At 38.4% G+C, this 17,058-nt stretch overlaps 2 protein-coding genes and 1 long non-coding RNA gene across 4 annotated transcripts in view; 2 read left to right on the forward strand and 1 right to left on the reverse strand.

The window, feature by feature from the left end:
• Window positions 1-6,175: 6,175 nt before the first annotated feature.
• LOC124199370 lies at window positions 6,176-7,686 on the reverse strand. The gene is made up of 4 exons (XR_006876804.1): window positions 7,642-7,686; window positions 6,919-7,483; window positions 6,720-6,850; window positions 6,176-6,644 (listed from the first exon to the last, which is right to left on the reverse strand). It is a non-coding gene; the product is annotated as an uncharacterized LOC124199370 (long non-coding RNA).
• Window positions 7,687-8,344: 658 nt separating this feature from the next.
• The window catches only part of LOC124199363, a 100,212-nt gene continuing 91,498 nt past the window's right edge, over window positions 8,345-17,058 (forward strand). The window contains exons 1-4 of one of the 2 annotated variants that reach the window (XM_046595178.1): window positions 8,345-8,506; window positions 8,567-8,825; window positions 8,942-9,098; window positions 9,171-9,359. In XM_046595178.1, the coding sequence (XP_046451134.1) occupies window positions 8,378-8,506; window positions 8,567-8,825; window positions 8,942-9,045 (492 nt within the window). In that variant the 5' untranslated portion in view covers window positions 8,345-8,377 and the 3' untranslated portion in view covers window positions 9,046-9,098; window positions 9,171-9,359. Of the gene's footprint in view, window positions 8,507-8,566; window positions 8,826-8,941; window positions 9,099-9,170; window positions 9,360-17,058 lie in introns of those variants that run through there. The other variant, XM_046595176.1, reaches the window with a different exon arrangement.
• On the forward strand, window positions 9,451-10,635 carry LOC124199362 (complement C1q tumor necrosis factor-related protein 3-like). The gene is made up of 2 exons (XM_046595175.1): window positions 9,451-9,698; window positions 9,762-10,635. Exons 1-2 carry the CDS (start codon window positions 9,575-9,577, stop codon window positions 10,196-10,198), a joined length of 561 nt encoding a protein of 186 aa, XP_046451131.1. The 5' UTR covers window positions 9,451-9,574; the 3' UTR covers window positions 10,199-10,635.

Below are 17,058 nucleotides of genomic sequence, written 5' to 3' on the forward strand. Positions count from 1 at the left end.
TTCTTATCACATGTGTGTTAGTGGTTCAAATCTTGATATAAGCAAAACATTTTATTATTTCAATTTTCAATTTTATTTTATTTTATTTCGATTTATGTGAAAAAATTAGCATTCAATTTGATTTTTCTGATTTTTCGTTTCATTTGCACAAGAAAATATACGAGGGGTTGTCAACTCGATCCGAAGGTGTACGGATCTTAAATCCAAAAATGATTTTTTCAAATTTTGGGGATTTTTTCAGATTTTTTTCAGATTTTTCAGATTTTTTTAGATAAATGCTATAAAGTCTTATTTTACCAGATGGAACACCCATTGATTGACGTGGCTTTACTTTACAGATAATTGTCCAGCGCTGGACAATTTCTTTGCAAACCTCTGACAAAATTTGGAATGTAACTTTGTGCCCAGGTGAAAGTTTGAACTTGGACGGGCACCGTGAAAAGATAGATCCAAATATTTGTAGTTTTTCTTCTTTATTCATAATTTCGAGAACATCAGGATCACCAAGTACATCTCGGATGTACTCTTCAATCATGACACTTGACTCATTTACTTTAGCCAACGCACGAATTCCACTAAAATTGAGATCGTTAAGTATTTTTTTAATACTTTCAGGTACAATGACATTGTTTTCTTTTAACAATTCCCATGTATCGTCATCCTCTCTAGAAATACCAGAATTCATAGAAGTCATTTTTCCCATCAAAAATTCCTAGCATGGCATTGACAGCAGACAGACCAAGAGACAGACAGAAGCCCAAGGGGAATTATTAACACAGTAAGGGGAATTAGAATCGATAACGAAAAAAATCGATTCTTGTAAAATTTTGTCGATTTATTAAACCAAAATTTTTGGAATTTTGGGATTTTTTTGATTTTTATTTTTTTTATTTTTGGGATTTTTTAGGGATTTTTTTGAAAAAATCCGAGGGTGTACGAGGATTTTTTTGAGTTGACAACCCCTCGAAAATATACGAGAAAGCAAGAGGGAACTGAAAGGAAATGGAGACATTACCGTGGAGGAACACTAATATTACACTAGATTTTTGTCAAACAAAAATTATTTTAATACGTTCTATACTACAGTCCTTGGGTGTAATGGTTAGCGCTTCGGGTGGATCAAGTAAGTTGTGCGTGAGCTCGAAATAGTGGGGCCGCACACCGTTGTGCGTGAGCTCGAATAAGTGGGGCCGCACACCAGAGCATACCGATATGTTAAACTTACATGACTGAGGATTGTTTTTTGCTTTTTAAAAGCTCTAATTAAAAAAATATGATTCTTGTAAGGAAATTGACTTAAGTAAATTATCATTCGGAATTCAAATATTCTTATCACATGTGTGTTAGTGGTTCAAATCTTGATATAAGCAAAACGTTTTATTATTTCAATTTTCAATTTTATTTTATTTTATTTCAATTTATGTGAAAAAATTAGCGTTCAATTTGATTTTTGCTGATTTTTGGTTTCATTTGCACAAGAAAATTTACGAGAAAGCAAGAGGGAACTGAAAGGAAATGGAGACATTCCCGTGGAGGAACAAATATTATCTAGATTTTTGTCAAACAAAAATTATTTTAATACGTTCTATACTACAGTCCTTGGGTGTAATGGTTAGCGCTTCGGGTGGATCAAGTAAGTTGTGCGTGAGCTCGACATAGTGGGGCCGCACACCGTTGTGCGTGAGCTCGAATAAGTGGGGCCGCACACCAGAGCATACCGATATGTTAAACTTACATGACTGAAGATTGTTTTTTGCTTTTTAAAAGTTCTAATTAAAAAATATGATTCTTGTAAGGATATTGACTTAAGTAAATTATCATTCGGAATTCAAATATTCTTATCACATCTGTGTTAGTGGTTCAAATCTTGATATAAGCAAAACGTTTTATTATTTCAATTTTCAATTTTATTTTATTTTATTTAGATTTATGTGAAAAAATTAACGTTCAATTTGATTTTTCTGATTTTTCGTTTCATTTGCACAAGAAAATATACGAGAAAGCAACCCGTACGCGACAGATAGCTTAAAAGTACTTTTTTAAGCTTAGAAAAAACGCAAAAATTTCGTTTTGTACTAAAGATTTAGTAAGCTTAACTTTGCAACACACAGAACCATGAAATATATAAGCTAAACATAGCTGTTCCCGTGGTGAGCTAAGAATTGCTGTTTTTTCTGAAGCTTGATTCAGCTTACTCTCATCTATCCTAGAAAAAAGGGGGAAATAAAGAAATGGCGCGCGCGCACCTTTCTCTAAGCTTAACTAAGCTAACTTTTATATTTCTAAGCTTTTTCGTAAATTCTGGGTCACCTATCCAATTGCTGATGTGATGAGGGGTTGCTGCATTCTTTGTTGACGGTCACCGTTGGTCCTGATGTGGCATTATTTGATATGTTAAATTTCTCAATAATGAATACTGCCAAAATTACACCAGATATATTTTTCTCTTCTCTTCTTTTTCTCTTTCCCTTAATCCTTTTAATGCATCGTTATCACTTATTACTTTTAACATTGTTCTTATTGAATATATATCTCGATGTAAATTTAGCCTTTTGTTGATATGGCGCAGGTAGTTGAAAAGCGCAGGGTATATCCGTAAGAAATAAGACTATCAAATAGTCAATTTATCGGTAAAAATAATAATTTACATTGTAGAATCTAGATTAAGAGAGCAGATGATGTACATATTGATTACAGCATATGCTGATTATTAATTAGGAGAAAAGTTAGCTGTTTTCGGCTGTTTTCAGGTTATATAATCGTTACTTTTCTAATCATAGCATAGAATAAGCTTACATTAACTTAAGAATTATATAGCATAAAATCAAAAAGAAAATCTTAGCTGTTTTCAGCTTATTTTTTCCCTAGATGATAAAACGAAAGCTTGTCCAAGCTTTTATTTTCATTACTTTTATTATTTTAAGTAACTTTAAGGTGAATCCGGGTGAATCAAAACCAAGGAAGAAAAAGTAAAAGTAAGTTCAAGCTTACTAAAAAAAAGTATGACCTGAGTTTAAGTCTGCTTGGTAAAATATAAGTAATTTTCAGCTTAATAAAGCTTGAAGACAAACATCATCGACGGAATAAAAAAAATCTAGCTACGTTAAGCAAAACAAACCTAACTCTTGGGCTACTATATGAAATATAAGCTAATGTAAGCTAACGTAAGCTTGGGAATCGGGGAAAAAAATAAAAAAGCACTTTTAAGCTATCTGTCGCGTACGGGAAGAGGGAACTGAAAGGAAATGGAGACATTACCGTGGAGGAACACTAATATTACACTAGATTTTTGTCAAACAAAAATTATTTTAATACGTTCTATACTACAGTCCTTGGGTGTAATAATTAGAATTAAATATTCAAAATAAATATATTTTCAACTATATTTAGTTGAATTAATATTTCCGATGTATAATTTTGGGACATTGTTGCGGGGGTGGGTGGGTAAATGTACTAGTTGGTACTGGTGATGGTGCTAGCTATAGTCTATATAGATATATAGACTATAGCTAGGCCTATAGTAGATATTGTTATCGGTGATGGCCGCCTTTTTTTCGAATTTTTCCGATTTGTTACGTATCAAACCGTCGAACTATTTTTCAAATAAGAAAACAATGGGCGAAAATGAAACTGTTGGTGCACAGGTGCTCGTCGCTATCGCTTTTTTTATGTGTTGCTAGGGCTTTCCTTTTTTTTATAAAGGTGGTTCTTCTCTCATGAGATCTCACTGAGAGACTGTAAAAGAGCTTTCCAGCACGTCAATAATAATGAAAATAAAAAGGCCAGTGTACCAATCCATTCAATCCAGCCTTATGGCCTATTGTTTTCGGTTGGCGATGTTTCCGAGAAGTTAAAAGAGTGTGCGCGAGTGTTTTCTCTCCTGAGGTTTTACCTCTTGGGACAGCAGCAAAAAGATCTTTTTAAAATCAACTCTACATGAATTAAATTCCCATGAGTGCATCAGAACTCCCTGCTGCAGAATACCCGCCCTTGGATCTTTACACTAAACAACCTTGCTTTGCCACTTTCTGTATACTTTAGTGTATCCAGGGGAAAACGAACTGAGGAAACCATACTCTTGCATGGGCTAGGTGTTGGAATAAGCGAGAGGAAGAAAAATGCAAAGCGTTTTCTAGAGCAAAGCTTAAATCATTTCATTCATTGAAAAACGTTAATTATAGCTGTAGGCCTACAAATCTATATCTCAATAAACAAAACGCACAAATTGGCTTTTTAGCTTGATTAGGTTTTAGAGCGCCGTGCCGATGTCAGCATGAGTTCGATTCTCTTACTAGCCGAAATCTCGAGCGCCAAATCTCTTGTTATTGTTATAAAAAGATTTAATTATTTTGAATATTTCCCCCCTAGGTGAACGTTTAAGTTTTCGTATTGTATTTACGACAGGCCTAGTACTGAATTAAATCACTATTTCATCAATCGTTTAGATTGCGCAATGGTCTAAATATATATAATATTCGCAATGCGACCGATTTGAATTTCCTGTTATTCCAGAATGCTCATGTGTGACTTGTTTGTTTCCGAATCAGTGAAAACACAATTTACATTAAATTATAGAAATTTATTTTATTTGGCATATAGAAAATGGCTTATAAGGAACCGCAAAGATAGGCATAATATTTACACGGTGCTTCGTCCATCTGGATCATTAACGGCAATAACTCATTTTTGCATAATAAAACAAACAATAAATTTGCGGCTGCGGATGATGGTGCTTAGGGTGTTTATCGTCTCTCACGTTGACCATTCAATTTTTCACGATTGTCGGATCGGAGATTGGAGAGAGAGATCGAATAGAGAGATTGGAGATCGCTGTCGACGGCCGACTGGATCTGGATGGCCACCGAACCAGTATAACTTTTATATATGTATAAAGTATAGCCTATAATATTTATTATATCTTGGAGGTGGCAGCGCACCAGCAGCAGCACCAGCCATTGTGAGCAGCAACGACGATACCTTGTCTTATTATAATACATGGACAAAGGAATAAATAAAACTACACCCTCAGTTACAATGCGGCCAATAACACGATCAAAATTTCGTAAAAAATATAACTAATAACTGAGAAAAAGCGAAAAAAAGAAACTATTTTGAAAGCACGACTTTATCGACTGACAACATCATGCAGCCATCTGCCATCGTATTTAGCTTGTATATAGTCCATCAGACAATTATATATAATATCGTCGTCGAATGAATAATTTAGGCTGTATAATGTCAATATCGTTGTATTCTATAGTCAGCACAGGCCTATACAACAGAAACAGTAATAAACAAATACAAAGCACCGAAAATAAAAATGTGAACAATTTATCAGTAATGTGCTGCAGTATACTACTATACTGCCAATACTTGCTATGCTACAATACTTGCTTTGCAATCTTGAATTGTTGATTTAATTACAGATAACTCGTGTGTATTTGGTCATTTGGTGGCACTTTGAATGGACGGTCAGTTAAAAAGGATCAACAAAATCTGGAAGACTTGACGACCAATCGAGGCACACTGGTTTCACCTCAAAGCAGAAAAACGGATTCAAAACTATTGACGTGAAAATAGCTCATCAGCCTGGACAACCCGACGAACCTCAAACAGAAATTTTTTTCTAGTCCCGAAAATATCGGAAAAGATGCGCCGGAGAAGTCTGAATTAATCGGAGAAGTGAAATCTTAATTCCTGGAGTTGGCGTCGGTTCCAGCAGTTCCACTCAACCCTGCGCTATCCAGTCAAAGTCGAAGATTTTTTCTTCCTTACCTTTCGTCTTACCGTCGACCTTACTACCGCCAACCGCACGTGAGAGGTGTGCTTATTATCTTTATTACTTCGGAGGCATCTTCGGATTCGGATATCTGTATTATGGTGCTGGATACGGATCATATGGTTACAGTGACTACGCCGGATGATACTACAACGTCTATGGCGATTACGGATAGGCCTATGAGGTGACTAGGCCTATTATGCATGGTGGAGGCTACGGTGATTATGGAGGGGGCTATGGTGACGTCGATATTGGAATCGATTCAGATTATTTTAACTAAATTCTTCCAAATAAATCGCTCACAATAATAAAAATAAATTTCAAATTTTCCACAAAAAAATTTTATTCTTTGATCTGGGAACAGTCAAGATTAAAGTTTACAATACTCATGGGAAAGGTAAATAAAAATCCGCGGCTTATTTCGGACCAACGACACGGACCAACTTCAAATCTTCGACGGCAGTTGAAAAATGTTAATCCACAGGGACACGGGCAAACTACGATTCAATCGTTCTTGCACTTTAGCTTCTTCCACATGAAACACGTACTCCGGAAACGGCTAGGGGAATCCCAGCGACCGATGGCTTGATCCGTCAGAGTAGCGAAAAGTCGCCCGTTTCGTCACTAATTCCGTCGCTGTCCTCGTCAGCACTGCCGACGGCTTCGCAAAGTTTCCAACACGGGCGGAGATCACTGCTCAATTTCCTCTTCTTCTTGGCCGTTTTATGAGTCAGCTGGACGACCGAGTAATGCTCCAAAAAGGCTGGAGCTTTAATTGTTTTCGTCTTGCTTCGAGTATATCGCGCTGAAACAGCATCCGGTCGTGTTTATCCTGCCAGTTGGCTGACAGGGGTTGGTTTATGGCCTGTGGGCATCGCATTACAATTTACAGTCAGACTTTTATTTTTTTTAAAGAAGTAGCCTTCAAATATGTTTATACCACGATATCTTCAAGAATCCAAGAGTATTTGATGAAAAAAGGCTCTCGGCTGGGCGGAAGACTGGAAATGGACGAACCGAATGGTCGTTGTTGATGAATTGATCGTCCAATTGCGGATTGAAATTCTGTTCCTAATAAAAGCAAAATTCCTTTTAGCTTTATGTTTGAAACTATTTTTCTAATTTTATCAAATACGGACACCAGACGATGTTTGGTGGAGCCTTGGGCATCCTTCATGTCGAATGTTATCGGTTCCATCTAGAGAAATTAATAATTAATTAATTACAAAACGGTTTCCGATTACTTTAGTTAAAAATTTGTATTAACATTCTTGGGAGTTAAAACATTTGCCGTCGGAAAAACTAAGCGGTTTTCTAGATGACCGGTTGGCCAGCCTGTTAAATCCGGTTAAATCAAGCTCGCAACAGCCTCTCAAAAAAAGGAGTCTTGGAAGCGCTGCGGGTTAAATACGACTATACAAATTTTTATTGCCATCAAACGTTTTTAATTTTTTTTTTAATCTACAGGCAGTCGCCTTTAACAGAGATCAGAAGAAATTAGTTAAAGGCACGGCTGAAAAATTGAAGACATGGGCTATCAAACTCTTGGCGTCGTCAAAGAGCAACAACAGTCGAGATGGTAATTAATGAACCTCGGGGCTCGGACACAGTTTGATGGCCGCCGAACCAAAATATCCAGTAACTAAATAGTCGGTTTTCTCGGAGGTGGCAGCCCACAGTCAGCATTGTGAGTAATAACGATTCCTTTGTGGTAATATCGAAAAATGTGAATAAATAAAATAACACGAATAACATTATAACAATGGCAAGACGATCAGAATTTCTCAAATGATAATTAAAAATTCCGAAAAACAAAAACAAAAAAACAAACAATTTAGGCCTAATATAGAAGCGTGACTTACCGGGCCACCAAGGCCAGCCATCTAATTTAGTCCAGACGATTGTCCCCAGTCGAATGCAAAGGAGTTCCATCATTTAAATTTTATCCACCCTGATCGGTCATTGTTATAGCGCCATAATATTTGTCATATCGGTTCATTATATTCTTAATAATAAATAACAGTGGGCTCTATGCCTTAATTATAAAATTGAACCAACAACCGAGCTCGATCCATCCCAATTTCTTAAATTGATACTAAACCTTGAGTCCATGACCCTGTCATTATATTACCCTAAAACACGAATATAAACGACAAGGACTCAGAATTATTATACACACGCTTGCCTTATGATTGGGATTTATGAACAATTAGTATAATCTAAGCTATAATGTATATGGACAGTTATGTTGCAATTATAGTAGCATAATTTTTTTTATCTACGTTATCAGTCTTTACGCGTCAGCCTTTGTTGCAACACAACAGAGGCAAACATCAGTGATTTGACTGTTATTAGTTAGTGGATTCATGTCGACATAATTGGTCACCCAAAGAAAACTTTAAAATGTCATAAAAATAAAAAACCCGGGGGATTTTTTATTTTTGAATATCTTATTGATGAATTAGGCAATTTGAAATTTTTAAAAAATCGTATTGCTCACACGATACAAAGTTATATTCGATTTCCCTTATTGTCCTATAAATAGGATACAACCACCAATGCAAAATAACAGAACCTATTCGATCTTTCGTCGATCCAATGGCTAAGTCGTACCACACCGAGACACTCATCGTCTTCTTCTGCGCTTTTTTGTTAAGCGTCACAAGTGGCCAACATCAAAATCACTTGCCGCAAACGAAAGACGACACTAATCTTCGTTTAGAATACGTATGAAATTTCGAAAAATAAAATTTTACATTTCTTTAATGTTTTGTTTTGCTTTTTTAGGAAACTTTGAAAACTCGATTCGAGAGCATCGAGATTCAATTTGACCGGCTGAGAGAGGAAGTCCGACTGCTAAAAACAAAGGCTAGCGAAAAAGATTTCCATACGGATGATGTCGCCTCATCTAAAGGTGGAATTCCAAGATCTTGCCATGAAGCCCGATTGGCTGACCCTTCATTGTCCACCGGCGTGTACTGGATCGATCCCGACGGCCAAGGTGTTGGAGACGATCCCATGCAAGTAAATTGCGACATGTCTTCAGGTAGGATATGGCTATAGCCTAATAGCCTACCTATATAATTGCTGACCGTTTTATATTTATCTTGATATTTATGGTACACAATTTTCACTATAAGCTGCGTTTTCTATATTCGACAGGAATGACAATTATTGGACACGACACCGAAGCATCGACAAACGTCGGCCATTGCACAGATCCCGGCTGTTATACGAAACCAATCGTGTACCAAGCATCTCACTAAAACAGATCACAGCCCTTACACAACTTTCATCAGATTGTCGCCAGTCAATTAAGGTTCATTTCGAAAGATAATTCGTCGATCATAATATTTTATTCGCCAATAAAATTTTATGCTATGGTATACAGTACGAGTGCTACTCAGCTCCTCTGCAGTTTGATGGCGTCGAATATTCCTGGTGGAGTGACCGGAACGGTAACGAGCAATATTACTGGCACGGTAACGATAACTCCACGCATATGTGTTTGTGTGGAATTGCAAATATGTGTGCCGATCCTAACAAAAACTGCAACTGTGACGCCGCCGTTCCCATCAACTTAATTGACGATGGTATGCTGAAAAATGAATTAAATTGATCCTGTATGAAATATATGTTTTACTTTTTGATTTACGTACATAAACAGGTGAGATAACTGCGAAAGAAAGTTTGCCCATCACACGTTTGAATTTTGGAAGAACGATCCATGCAGCGTCGAGTGACATTCACACTTTAGGAAAATTGAAATGCTCCGGCCAGAAGTTGGTCGACGGAATGCCAACCTCTTGCGTGGAATTGTGGCAGATCGGTCATGTCCTCAACGGCTTATATTTGATCAAAGGCGCATCTCAAGTAGAAACGGTTTACTGTGATTTTAGCAAAGCTTCAACCGACGCAGGTTTGTTCAGACTTGAATTGAATTGAATCAGCATGAAATAATATCAAAGGTTTTACGCAATAGGATTTGAAAAGTGGATTGGCTTTGCTGATGTTAAATCTTCATCTGTTTATTTTGATGTACAGAGGAATACGACTTACTCCACTATTAACTCTGTCATTCCATATGAAATCACAAGAACTAATGTGGGGAATGCCATGAACCCTTCGACTGGAATATTCATAGCACCGAGACCGGGGAAATATTTTTTTGATTATTCTGGTATTGCTGATTTCACTCAAGGAACCAGCAATGCTGCTCGCGTTGATTTTCAGTTGAATGGTGCTAGGATTGCACAAGGATATAGTCACACCACTTATGATACATTTGCACACCAATCCACTTTGGAGCTTAAAGAAGGAGACCAAATAAGACTGTTCTTGGTAGCCGGAGCTATTAATGGTTATCATACTACTTTTGTTGGCTGGTTAGTCGAAGAAGATGATGTGTTCAATGTATAGAGTGACAGCCGACGCGCAGAAGAACAAAAAACAAATTTTGATTTGATTTGGGCATTTTGAAATACGTTTCGTGCGGTTTCTCCATGGTAAATTGAGTCGAAAGTTTGTGTCAAATATATAGTTCGCGATAGTTCGTTTAACTGCGTTTAACCATCCGATAAAAAAAAAGTTATGCAATAAATCAAGTGTTTCCGATGGTAAATTATTCTGATATTTTTTTCATTATTGCAAAGAGCTAAGCAAAACTATAATGAGATTGCCCGTATTATCCGTGACTCTTTTGGCACTTGCAAACTCTCAGTTGTTGCTCGATGCGGGACTGAATATGATTTAAAAAAAAAATTGAATATCGTTTATAAAAAGACGAATTTTATCCAGCTTATACTCCTTAACCTTATTACATAAACTTGAGTCGAAAAATACACCCGTTGCGATTGCTTTTGTATTAGGACGGACAGAAAAGAATTCAATTCATAACAAAATCGAGGAAGAAATCGGAAAAACAAATAACGACGTTATTCAGATAGAAATGTTGGATTTCTACAGGAATTTACCATTTAAGATGGCCGGATCGACTACACAATTGATGGGTAAACAATAACTGCCCACAAATTGATTTTGTTCTTAAAGTCGACGACGACACATAAACCGACGTCAACGTAAACGTATTAACCTATTTCATCAACACGGATGTCGCCATGACGTGTGTAATACTAATAATCAACGTTCAAATTAAACTTCTACAAACAGCTCAAAGTCTCAAACGCATTACGCAACACATTTTCAGCGAACCAAGCGGCTGAAAGCCGCAACTTGTCTTTTGCCTTTTGAGTCAGAAACCAGAAACTCAGAATGGTGAATGGTCAGCGGTTTACGGTTTTACCAGCTACTCAGCTAGTACGTATTCTCTTCTCACATTCTGTCTGCTTTGATACGATTGTACGATTTGATTGTCAAACCAGAAACAAGCAATATTTTTAAAAAATCATTAATTTGTGTAAATATGTTGTAGACTTGTAGACTTGTTGCGCTTGTAGTCACATTTTGACAGTTCGGGCCGACGTTCTGACCACGATTCTGACACTCAGGCCTGGGCCTGCTCATGGAACGTCATCGAACATTGTTTGTTGTGGTTGTGTTCAATCCAAGTAAGTTTTTAATACTAATTGTACACTATTAAACCAATAAATATTTTAAAATAAAACTCCACAGCCAATGAAAAATTCAGCATGGAGGTTGATCAACCTGTTGTTCAAGATTCAAGAAAACAAGCCACAAGCTGTTGCTTTCACTCCGTCACTCCTGACAAATGTGGTGTTTTGAAAAAAATCAAGCAGACAGGAACTGGCAATGTGCAGCACAGAATAAGGGCAGCTTAGTCTACTACACAGGCTGTTTGACGAAACATGGAACTTGATTCCAGTTGGGACAGAGGGTAGAAATTAAACTTCAACCGTGGCAAAGGTACTCATAAGTTATAATGGAATGTGATGAATTTGTGGTTGAATTTTATGAAAATTTTTTGTGTGGAAATCTCTACATGTAGTGTAAGCCATGGAACCTTACTGGTGTATAGCTACCATTGAAGCGTGGAGAGGTGGCAGCCAGCTTGTAAATTTTAAATCCAATTATGCCTGCAGTGAAAATGGAAACCCACCTAAAAATTTCTCTGAAAAGCCACAACATTGCTGGTGTTTGAAGTATGATTGAATCCATACTGTTAATGTTTATGTAAATTCTGTAATTCTTATTTGTGTTTACATAGGTTGGAAGTTAGAAGATCTCACCAAAGCAATTGGTGGAGGAATTTTAAATCAAACTTGAAAGTTGGAAGTCGTGATGAAGAATGCAATTGTTGAAGGTATACTTTCTTAATCAAAATATTTAATGTGAAAATTTAATAGTAGTTGCCTTTTTCTCCCTTCATCTTTGTATTTTCACTGGTCGATCGACACGGGGACACGGTACATTTCATCAACAGGAGTTAAGCTTGCTCGGTGACGGTGTTGAACATGCTCTGTTGAAATTCAAGAAGCAAGAGACGAGGAGCTTGATTAAATTGACACCGGCTCTGCTGGTAACGAGCAACTCGGTGTTCCACCCAACGCCAACTTCGAATGCGAGATTGAACTCAAGAGCTTCGAAAAGGCTAAAGAGAGCTGGAAGAGGTTAAACTCTGCAAGGAAAAAGGAATCAATCATTTCAAAAGGCCTAATACGCGGCCAACAAACAGAGTACTCCAAAATCGTCCCCTCCTCGAGTTTGAACAAAGTAATTTTTGCTTTTCACATCAATTTAAATTCATTTTATTAAAACATTTCATTTTCACTTCATCAGCTTTTAAAGACGAGAAAGCTACAGAACGAGAACAGCTTATGTTAGCAACACACTCAATCAGTCCATGTGCTGTTTAAAGTGAAGCGATTTCTGTGCAATTCGTGATCAATGCCAAAAGGCGCTAGAAATGGACCCAAAAATGAAAAAGGTTTATTCCTCATTGGCCAGGTAACGTGGAATTTGACGAGCAACTTGTTTTGATTTTGTACTCACAGATTTTGTTTCGCCTTGTAGGCAATTTGGGGCATCCACAAGCCGGAGGAAAGTAAGAAGCATTTCGAGGCGATTCTGGATTCTCCATGATTCGGACAATAAGGCGGGCGCCAATCAAGTGCTGGTGATCTGCAAAGCCAAGATTTGCAAGCAACGCGAAACGGACAAGAAATTGTGTACGCTAGCATTTTCAACAAGATGGACGTAAATGATTGACAGGTTAAACGAAAAGAATGAAGGCAAATGGCTTTACGGTTGGTGGGACGAGTCGACGAAAGGTGTCTAGCTAAACGCTGATCTTGCTCAAATCGAACGAGATAAACAAGATCTGTGGAGTATTTAAAGGTCGATCGTAGGAAAATTAATGCAGATTTCTTCAAGCGCTACTGGCAGGAAACCCAATATCGTATCAGTCAACGGGAAGCCGCTGAATGTGAATGAAAATGACGGTATGGAAAATAGTGAAATAGCTTCTTCCTACCAAATGGCGGAGTCTACAGAAGCATCCAACGACAATCAGATGATCTTCGTTAAAGGTTTTCGTGACTGCTTTTGCACCATTTGAATTTGAATTTTGTATCTTGACTTTTCAAATAAAAATTCTGAATTTGGCGGGTAAATTTAATAAATGATAATGGAGATTCTATCTCAGTTAACGAACCGAAACCTACCCACTAATAAAACACTTTTTAGGAAATGCTGTCTCGGTTGAAGATTTCTTAGCCAGCACCGTCGTATATTTGACTTTTGATATGCAAAACTGTAATTTTTTTTCCTCTTGTTACGAGATGGTTATCTATGGCCTTTCAAAGCAGTGTTTAAGCTTTAAGTCTACCAATTCGATCACTTACTAAAAGATTAACTCCTCGGTCAGTGCCATCTGGAAACAATCCTTCACTTTACTTTAGTTTTGATTTTTTTAAAATTCTATATCCCCAAGCACTGCTAACATCATCAGCACTATTGTTTACTAAGAAGTGCTTGATAGAAGGTAGATGGTATTTGAACACTGTTACACAGATAAGTTAGTTGAAATATATGCGTCGGATATATATCCTTTGCAATCTTATCAAGTTTCGTCGTTGAATATCCTTTTTTTATATAATAGAAAAAGGAATTAACAGCAATGCCCATAGTTTTTTATTCACAATCTTCATTCAACAAATCAATCATAATATGACAAGGCTATTCAGCGTTATTGTGACCTTACCCTTGCTTGAACTTTATTTTCTCAGTATCGCTTGACCTCTATTTTGTACATGTTATCATTTTTGCCTTCCTAGAACTTTACTTATATTTTTTTAACACGTAGAATATCAATTCCCTTGGCGACAATAGACTTAGCTGACCTCATTGGATTCATATAAATAGTTGGTTGGTTTCCGTTCGCCGTGGCAGTAGCATTCAAAGACGTTGAGGTGACCAGTCACATTTAAATTGAGACGAAAACGGTCCTCTCGTTATAAGCCTAGTTTTTTTTGCCAGCGATAAGACAACGAACAAGCCGGCAGACACTAGATGCATGTATTCAACTTAACCAAATCTCGCCACCCTTGATGCCTTTAGCTACAATCTTGCGAAAGAACTGCATCCGATTCCAACCCCTTCCAGTTGAAAGCACTATAAATTAGTCGAACCTTTCAGCTGGAAGACTAGGATAGGGACGAGTCTTTCACACGGTGTCAACGATCGGTAGCAATGGAATATCCATTTGTAGTGGAGTAAATTCGAGTAAAGCTATCAGACAAGATAGGTTTACCTGAAACTAATTGCAAGTTAAAATTTTTCTCATGAACTTTTTTTCATTGGTATGATACTAGTCACGGATCAAAACCCTCCCGAGAAATATTAGCAATATAAATGAAAAAAATAATATGTATAAAAAAATAATAAAACAATGACTTATCATGGCGTATCCTCACTTATCACTCTCACATCATGGCGGACAGTCCCTCCGTAAAATAATAAAATATAGACGATCTACAACTCCATCTTTTTCTACTAATCTCTAAAATTCAATAATAAGCTAGCGCACAAGACTAGAGGATTCATTTTCTATTTTTACACCAGCAATTTTAAGTTATTTAGCTTAGTATGGAGCAGTTACACATCCTGCGTTGCCAGGTCTGGAAATCAATTTTGTGTCCAAAAGGGCCAATCAGCGTATAGCGTTTTAAAGAGGCTGTACGCTTTGGACACAAAATTGATTTCCAGACCTGGCAACGCAGGATGTGTAACTGCTCCATAGAGCGCATTTTTCAATTGTGGTTGGAAAAATTCCGCCGCGTGCATTTGGCGTATTTGGTATCTTCGCTATGCAAGATACGCCAAGCGTATGCGGCGGATTTGTGGACAGTATGTATGCGGCGGCGGGTGTGGACATCGGGGTTGTAGCCGATGACGCAGTCGTCACCAGCCGGGGCGGCGTGACCCACCACAATAAAGGGCAGGACACAAACCAACATGAGGGAAGCGGGCTTCTGGGTCAAGGCCCACAGCAGCCGTATCATGATGGCGGGAAGCTTCCAGAGCGCTTTGGCTAATTCTGCAATCCCTGATGCTGCGATGGGGCCTGATAGGTTGAGACCTCTCATGGCGACACTTTCAGACTTCTTGCCTGGTTTTTTGGCAAGACCTTCAGGCTTGGTCTTGGAGTTGGTAAACACTTTTGTGGTTACCAAAGACCCCTCTTTAGGAGTCTTAGTGTTCTTAACTTCTTTTCCCATTTGCACTTCCTTGCGGTGATGCTTGGTAATAGGAGTCAATTTACTTCAGTTGGATACTCAGTAATCGATCAAAAAACGGTTTTGGGCGGTTGTATACAATGCTGTAAACTATATTGGAATCTTATTATTATATTAAATAGGAAATTAACCCCGCAGTCTTATTTGCTGTCATATTATTGATTTTTAGAGATATTTAGAACAAAATTAGGAGTAGTGGTTCCGGTAACGCAATTTTTCAGCGGTTTCAACGCGCAACAGTGTGAGGATGTAGTTAGCGATTTTCCGGTAAAGTCTGAGGATGTACTTTGCGATTTTCAGTGCATGCTCATCCTCAGGACGGTGATAGCGAATGGTTTGCTGGTGTTTGTTTGTGATAACACGTGATAACATCTCCTTCCACTGCGTTGAGACCAATGAAGTCGTCGGGATCGGCGTGGGTGACTTTGACCAAGACCTGCATGGGATTATATTGTAGAATGACGACGTCGTTATTACCTTCGGTGATGGCGGCCACGAGTCGTTCGCGATCTTCTCTGGGATCGAGCTCTAAAAAGTGAAAGGTGACCGGAGTCTCGTTGGTGAGTCCACTCCTGGGGTTAATGTTGGACATGAGGAAACCAGGAGCGCCGGCCACAAAGATACCTTTGAACTATGGTGACGTGGCGTAGAGTTAGTTTGTTCGAGTCTGGTTCAAGCCGTTGGCAACAATGACAATGATAGGTTGAAACCAGACGAGTCGGGGACAATGTTGCTGTTGTGCCAGCATTAGCAACTGGTGTTTGTTGATGCTGTAGCGCTCTTCGTTGCTGGTTACTACAATAGGGGCCTTCATCCAAGTTGGGTCTTGTGCAATATCATTTCTGGTAATGACTTTTAAACGGTTGATGGTGTCCATCGATCTTGTTTTAGGATCCCTGGATGCGGATCTGAGTTTATTAAGAAACTCGATATGCTCTGGATCGTTTTGCGCTCGCATTTGTCGAGTCAATTCAATTTTGCGGAATTGGTTGAACAATTGAGCGCCTCGATTGCTGGGCCCGGTCGATATTGTGTGAGGATTGGCGGAAGCTTGAGCACTGACATACTTCAGAAGGGCGGCGTACAACGATTCGGCTGGCGCTACTGGTGGTAGTTGGTTAAAATCTCCTATAATGATCATGGCTACGTCGCCGAAAGGATGGTTGTCGCCCATCATTTGTTGCATGCGACAGTCATCTTGGGCGAAGAGTTCTGGTCCCACGAAGTAAATCTCGTCGATGATTTTGCACACCATCGTTTTATGTTGCGCTCGTTCTTGAATGTTGGCCAATTTCATGGCGTTGAGTTTCGGCAGAAAGCTCCGACTGTCGTGAAAGATGGAAATCGAGGCGAAGTTGTGCATCGCTCTTCCGTTGGGTAGATTGCTGGCCGCAATGCCAGTGGGGGCAACGCAGGCCACCGTGAACTGCAGTATGGCAGCGGCTTCTTGAATCACTCGGCAAGGAATGACTTTCCAGTGCCGTGTAAAGCTCCGCTTTACAAGACCCTAAAGGCAAAGAGGGGGAAATGTGGTTTTCGCGAGCGCTAGGAAAAAGATTGCTGTCT

The sequence above is a fragment of the Daphnia pulex genome, chromosome 8 (assembly GCF_021134715.1).
Source record: "Daphnia pulex isolate KAP4 chromosome 8, ASM2113471v1".
Lineage (NCBI taxonomy): Eukaryota > Metazoa > Arthropoda > Branchiopoda > Diplostraca > Daphniidae > Daphnia > Daphnia pulex.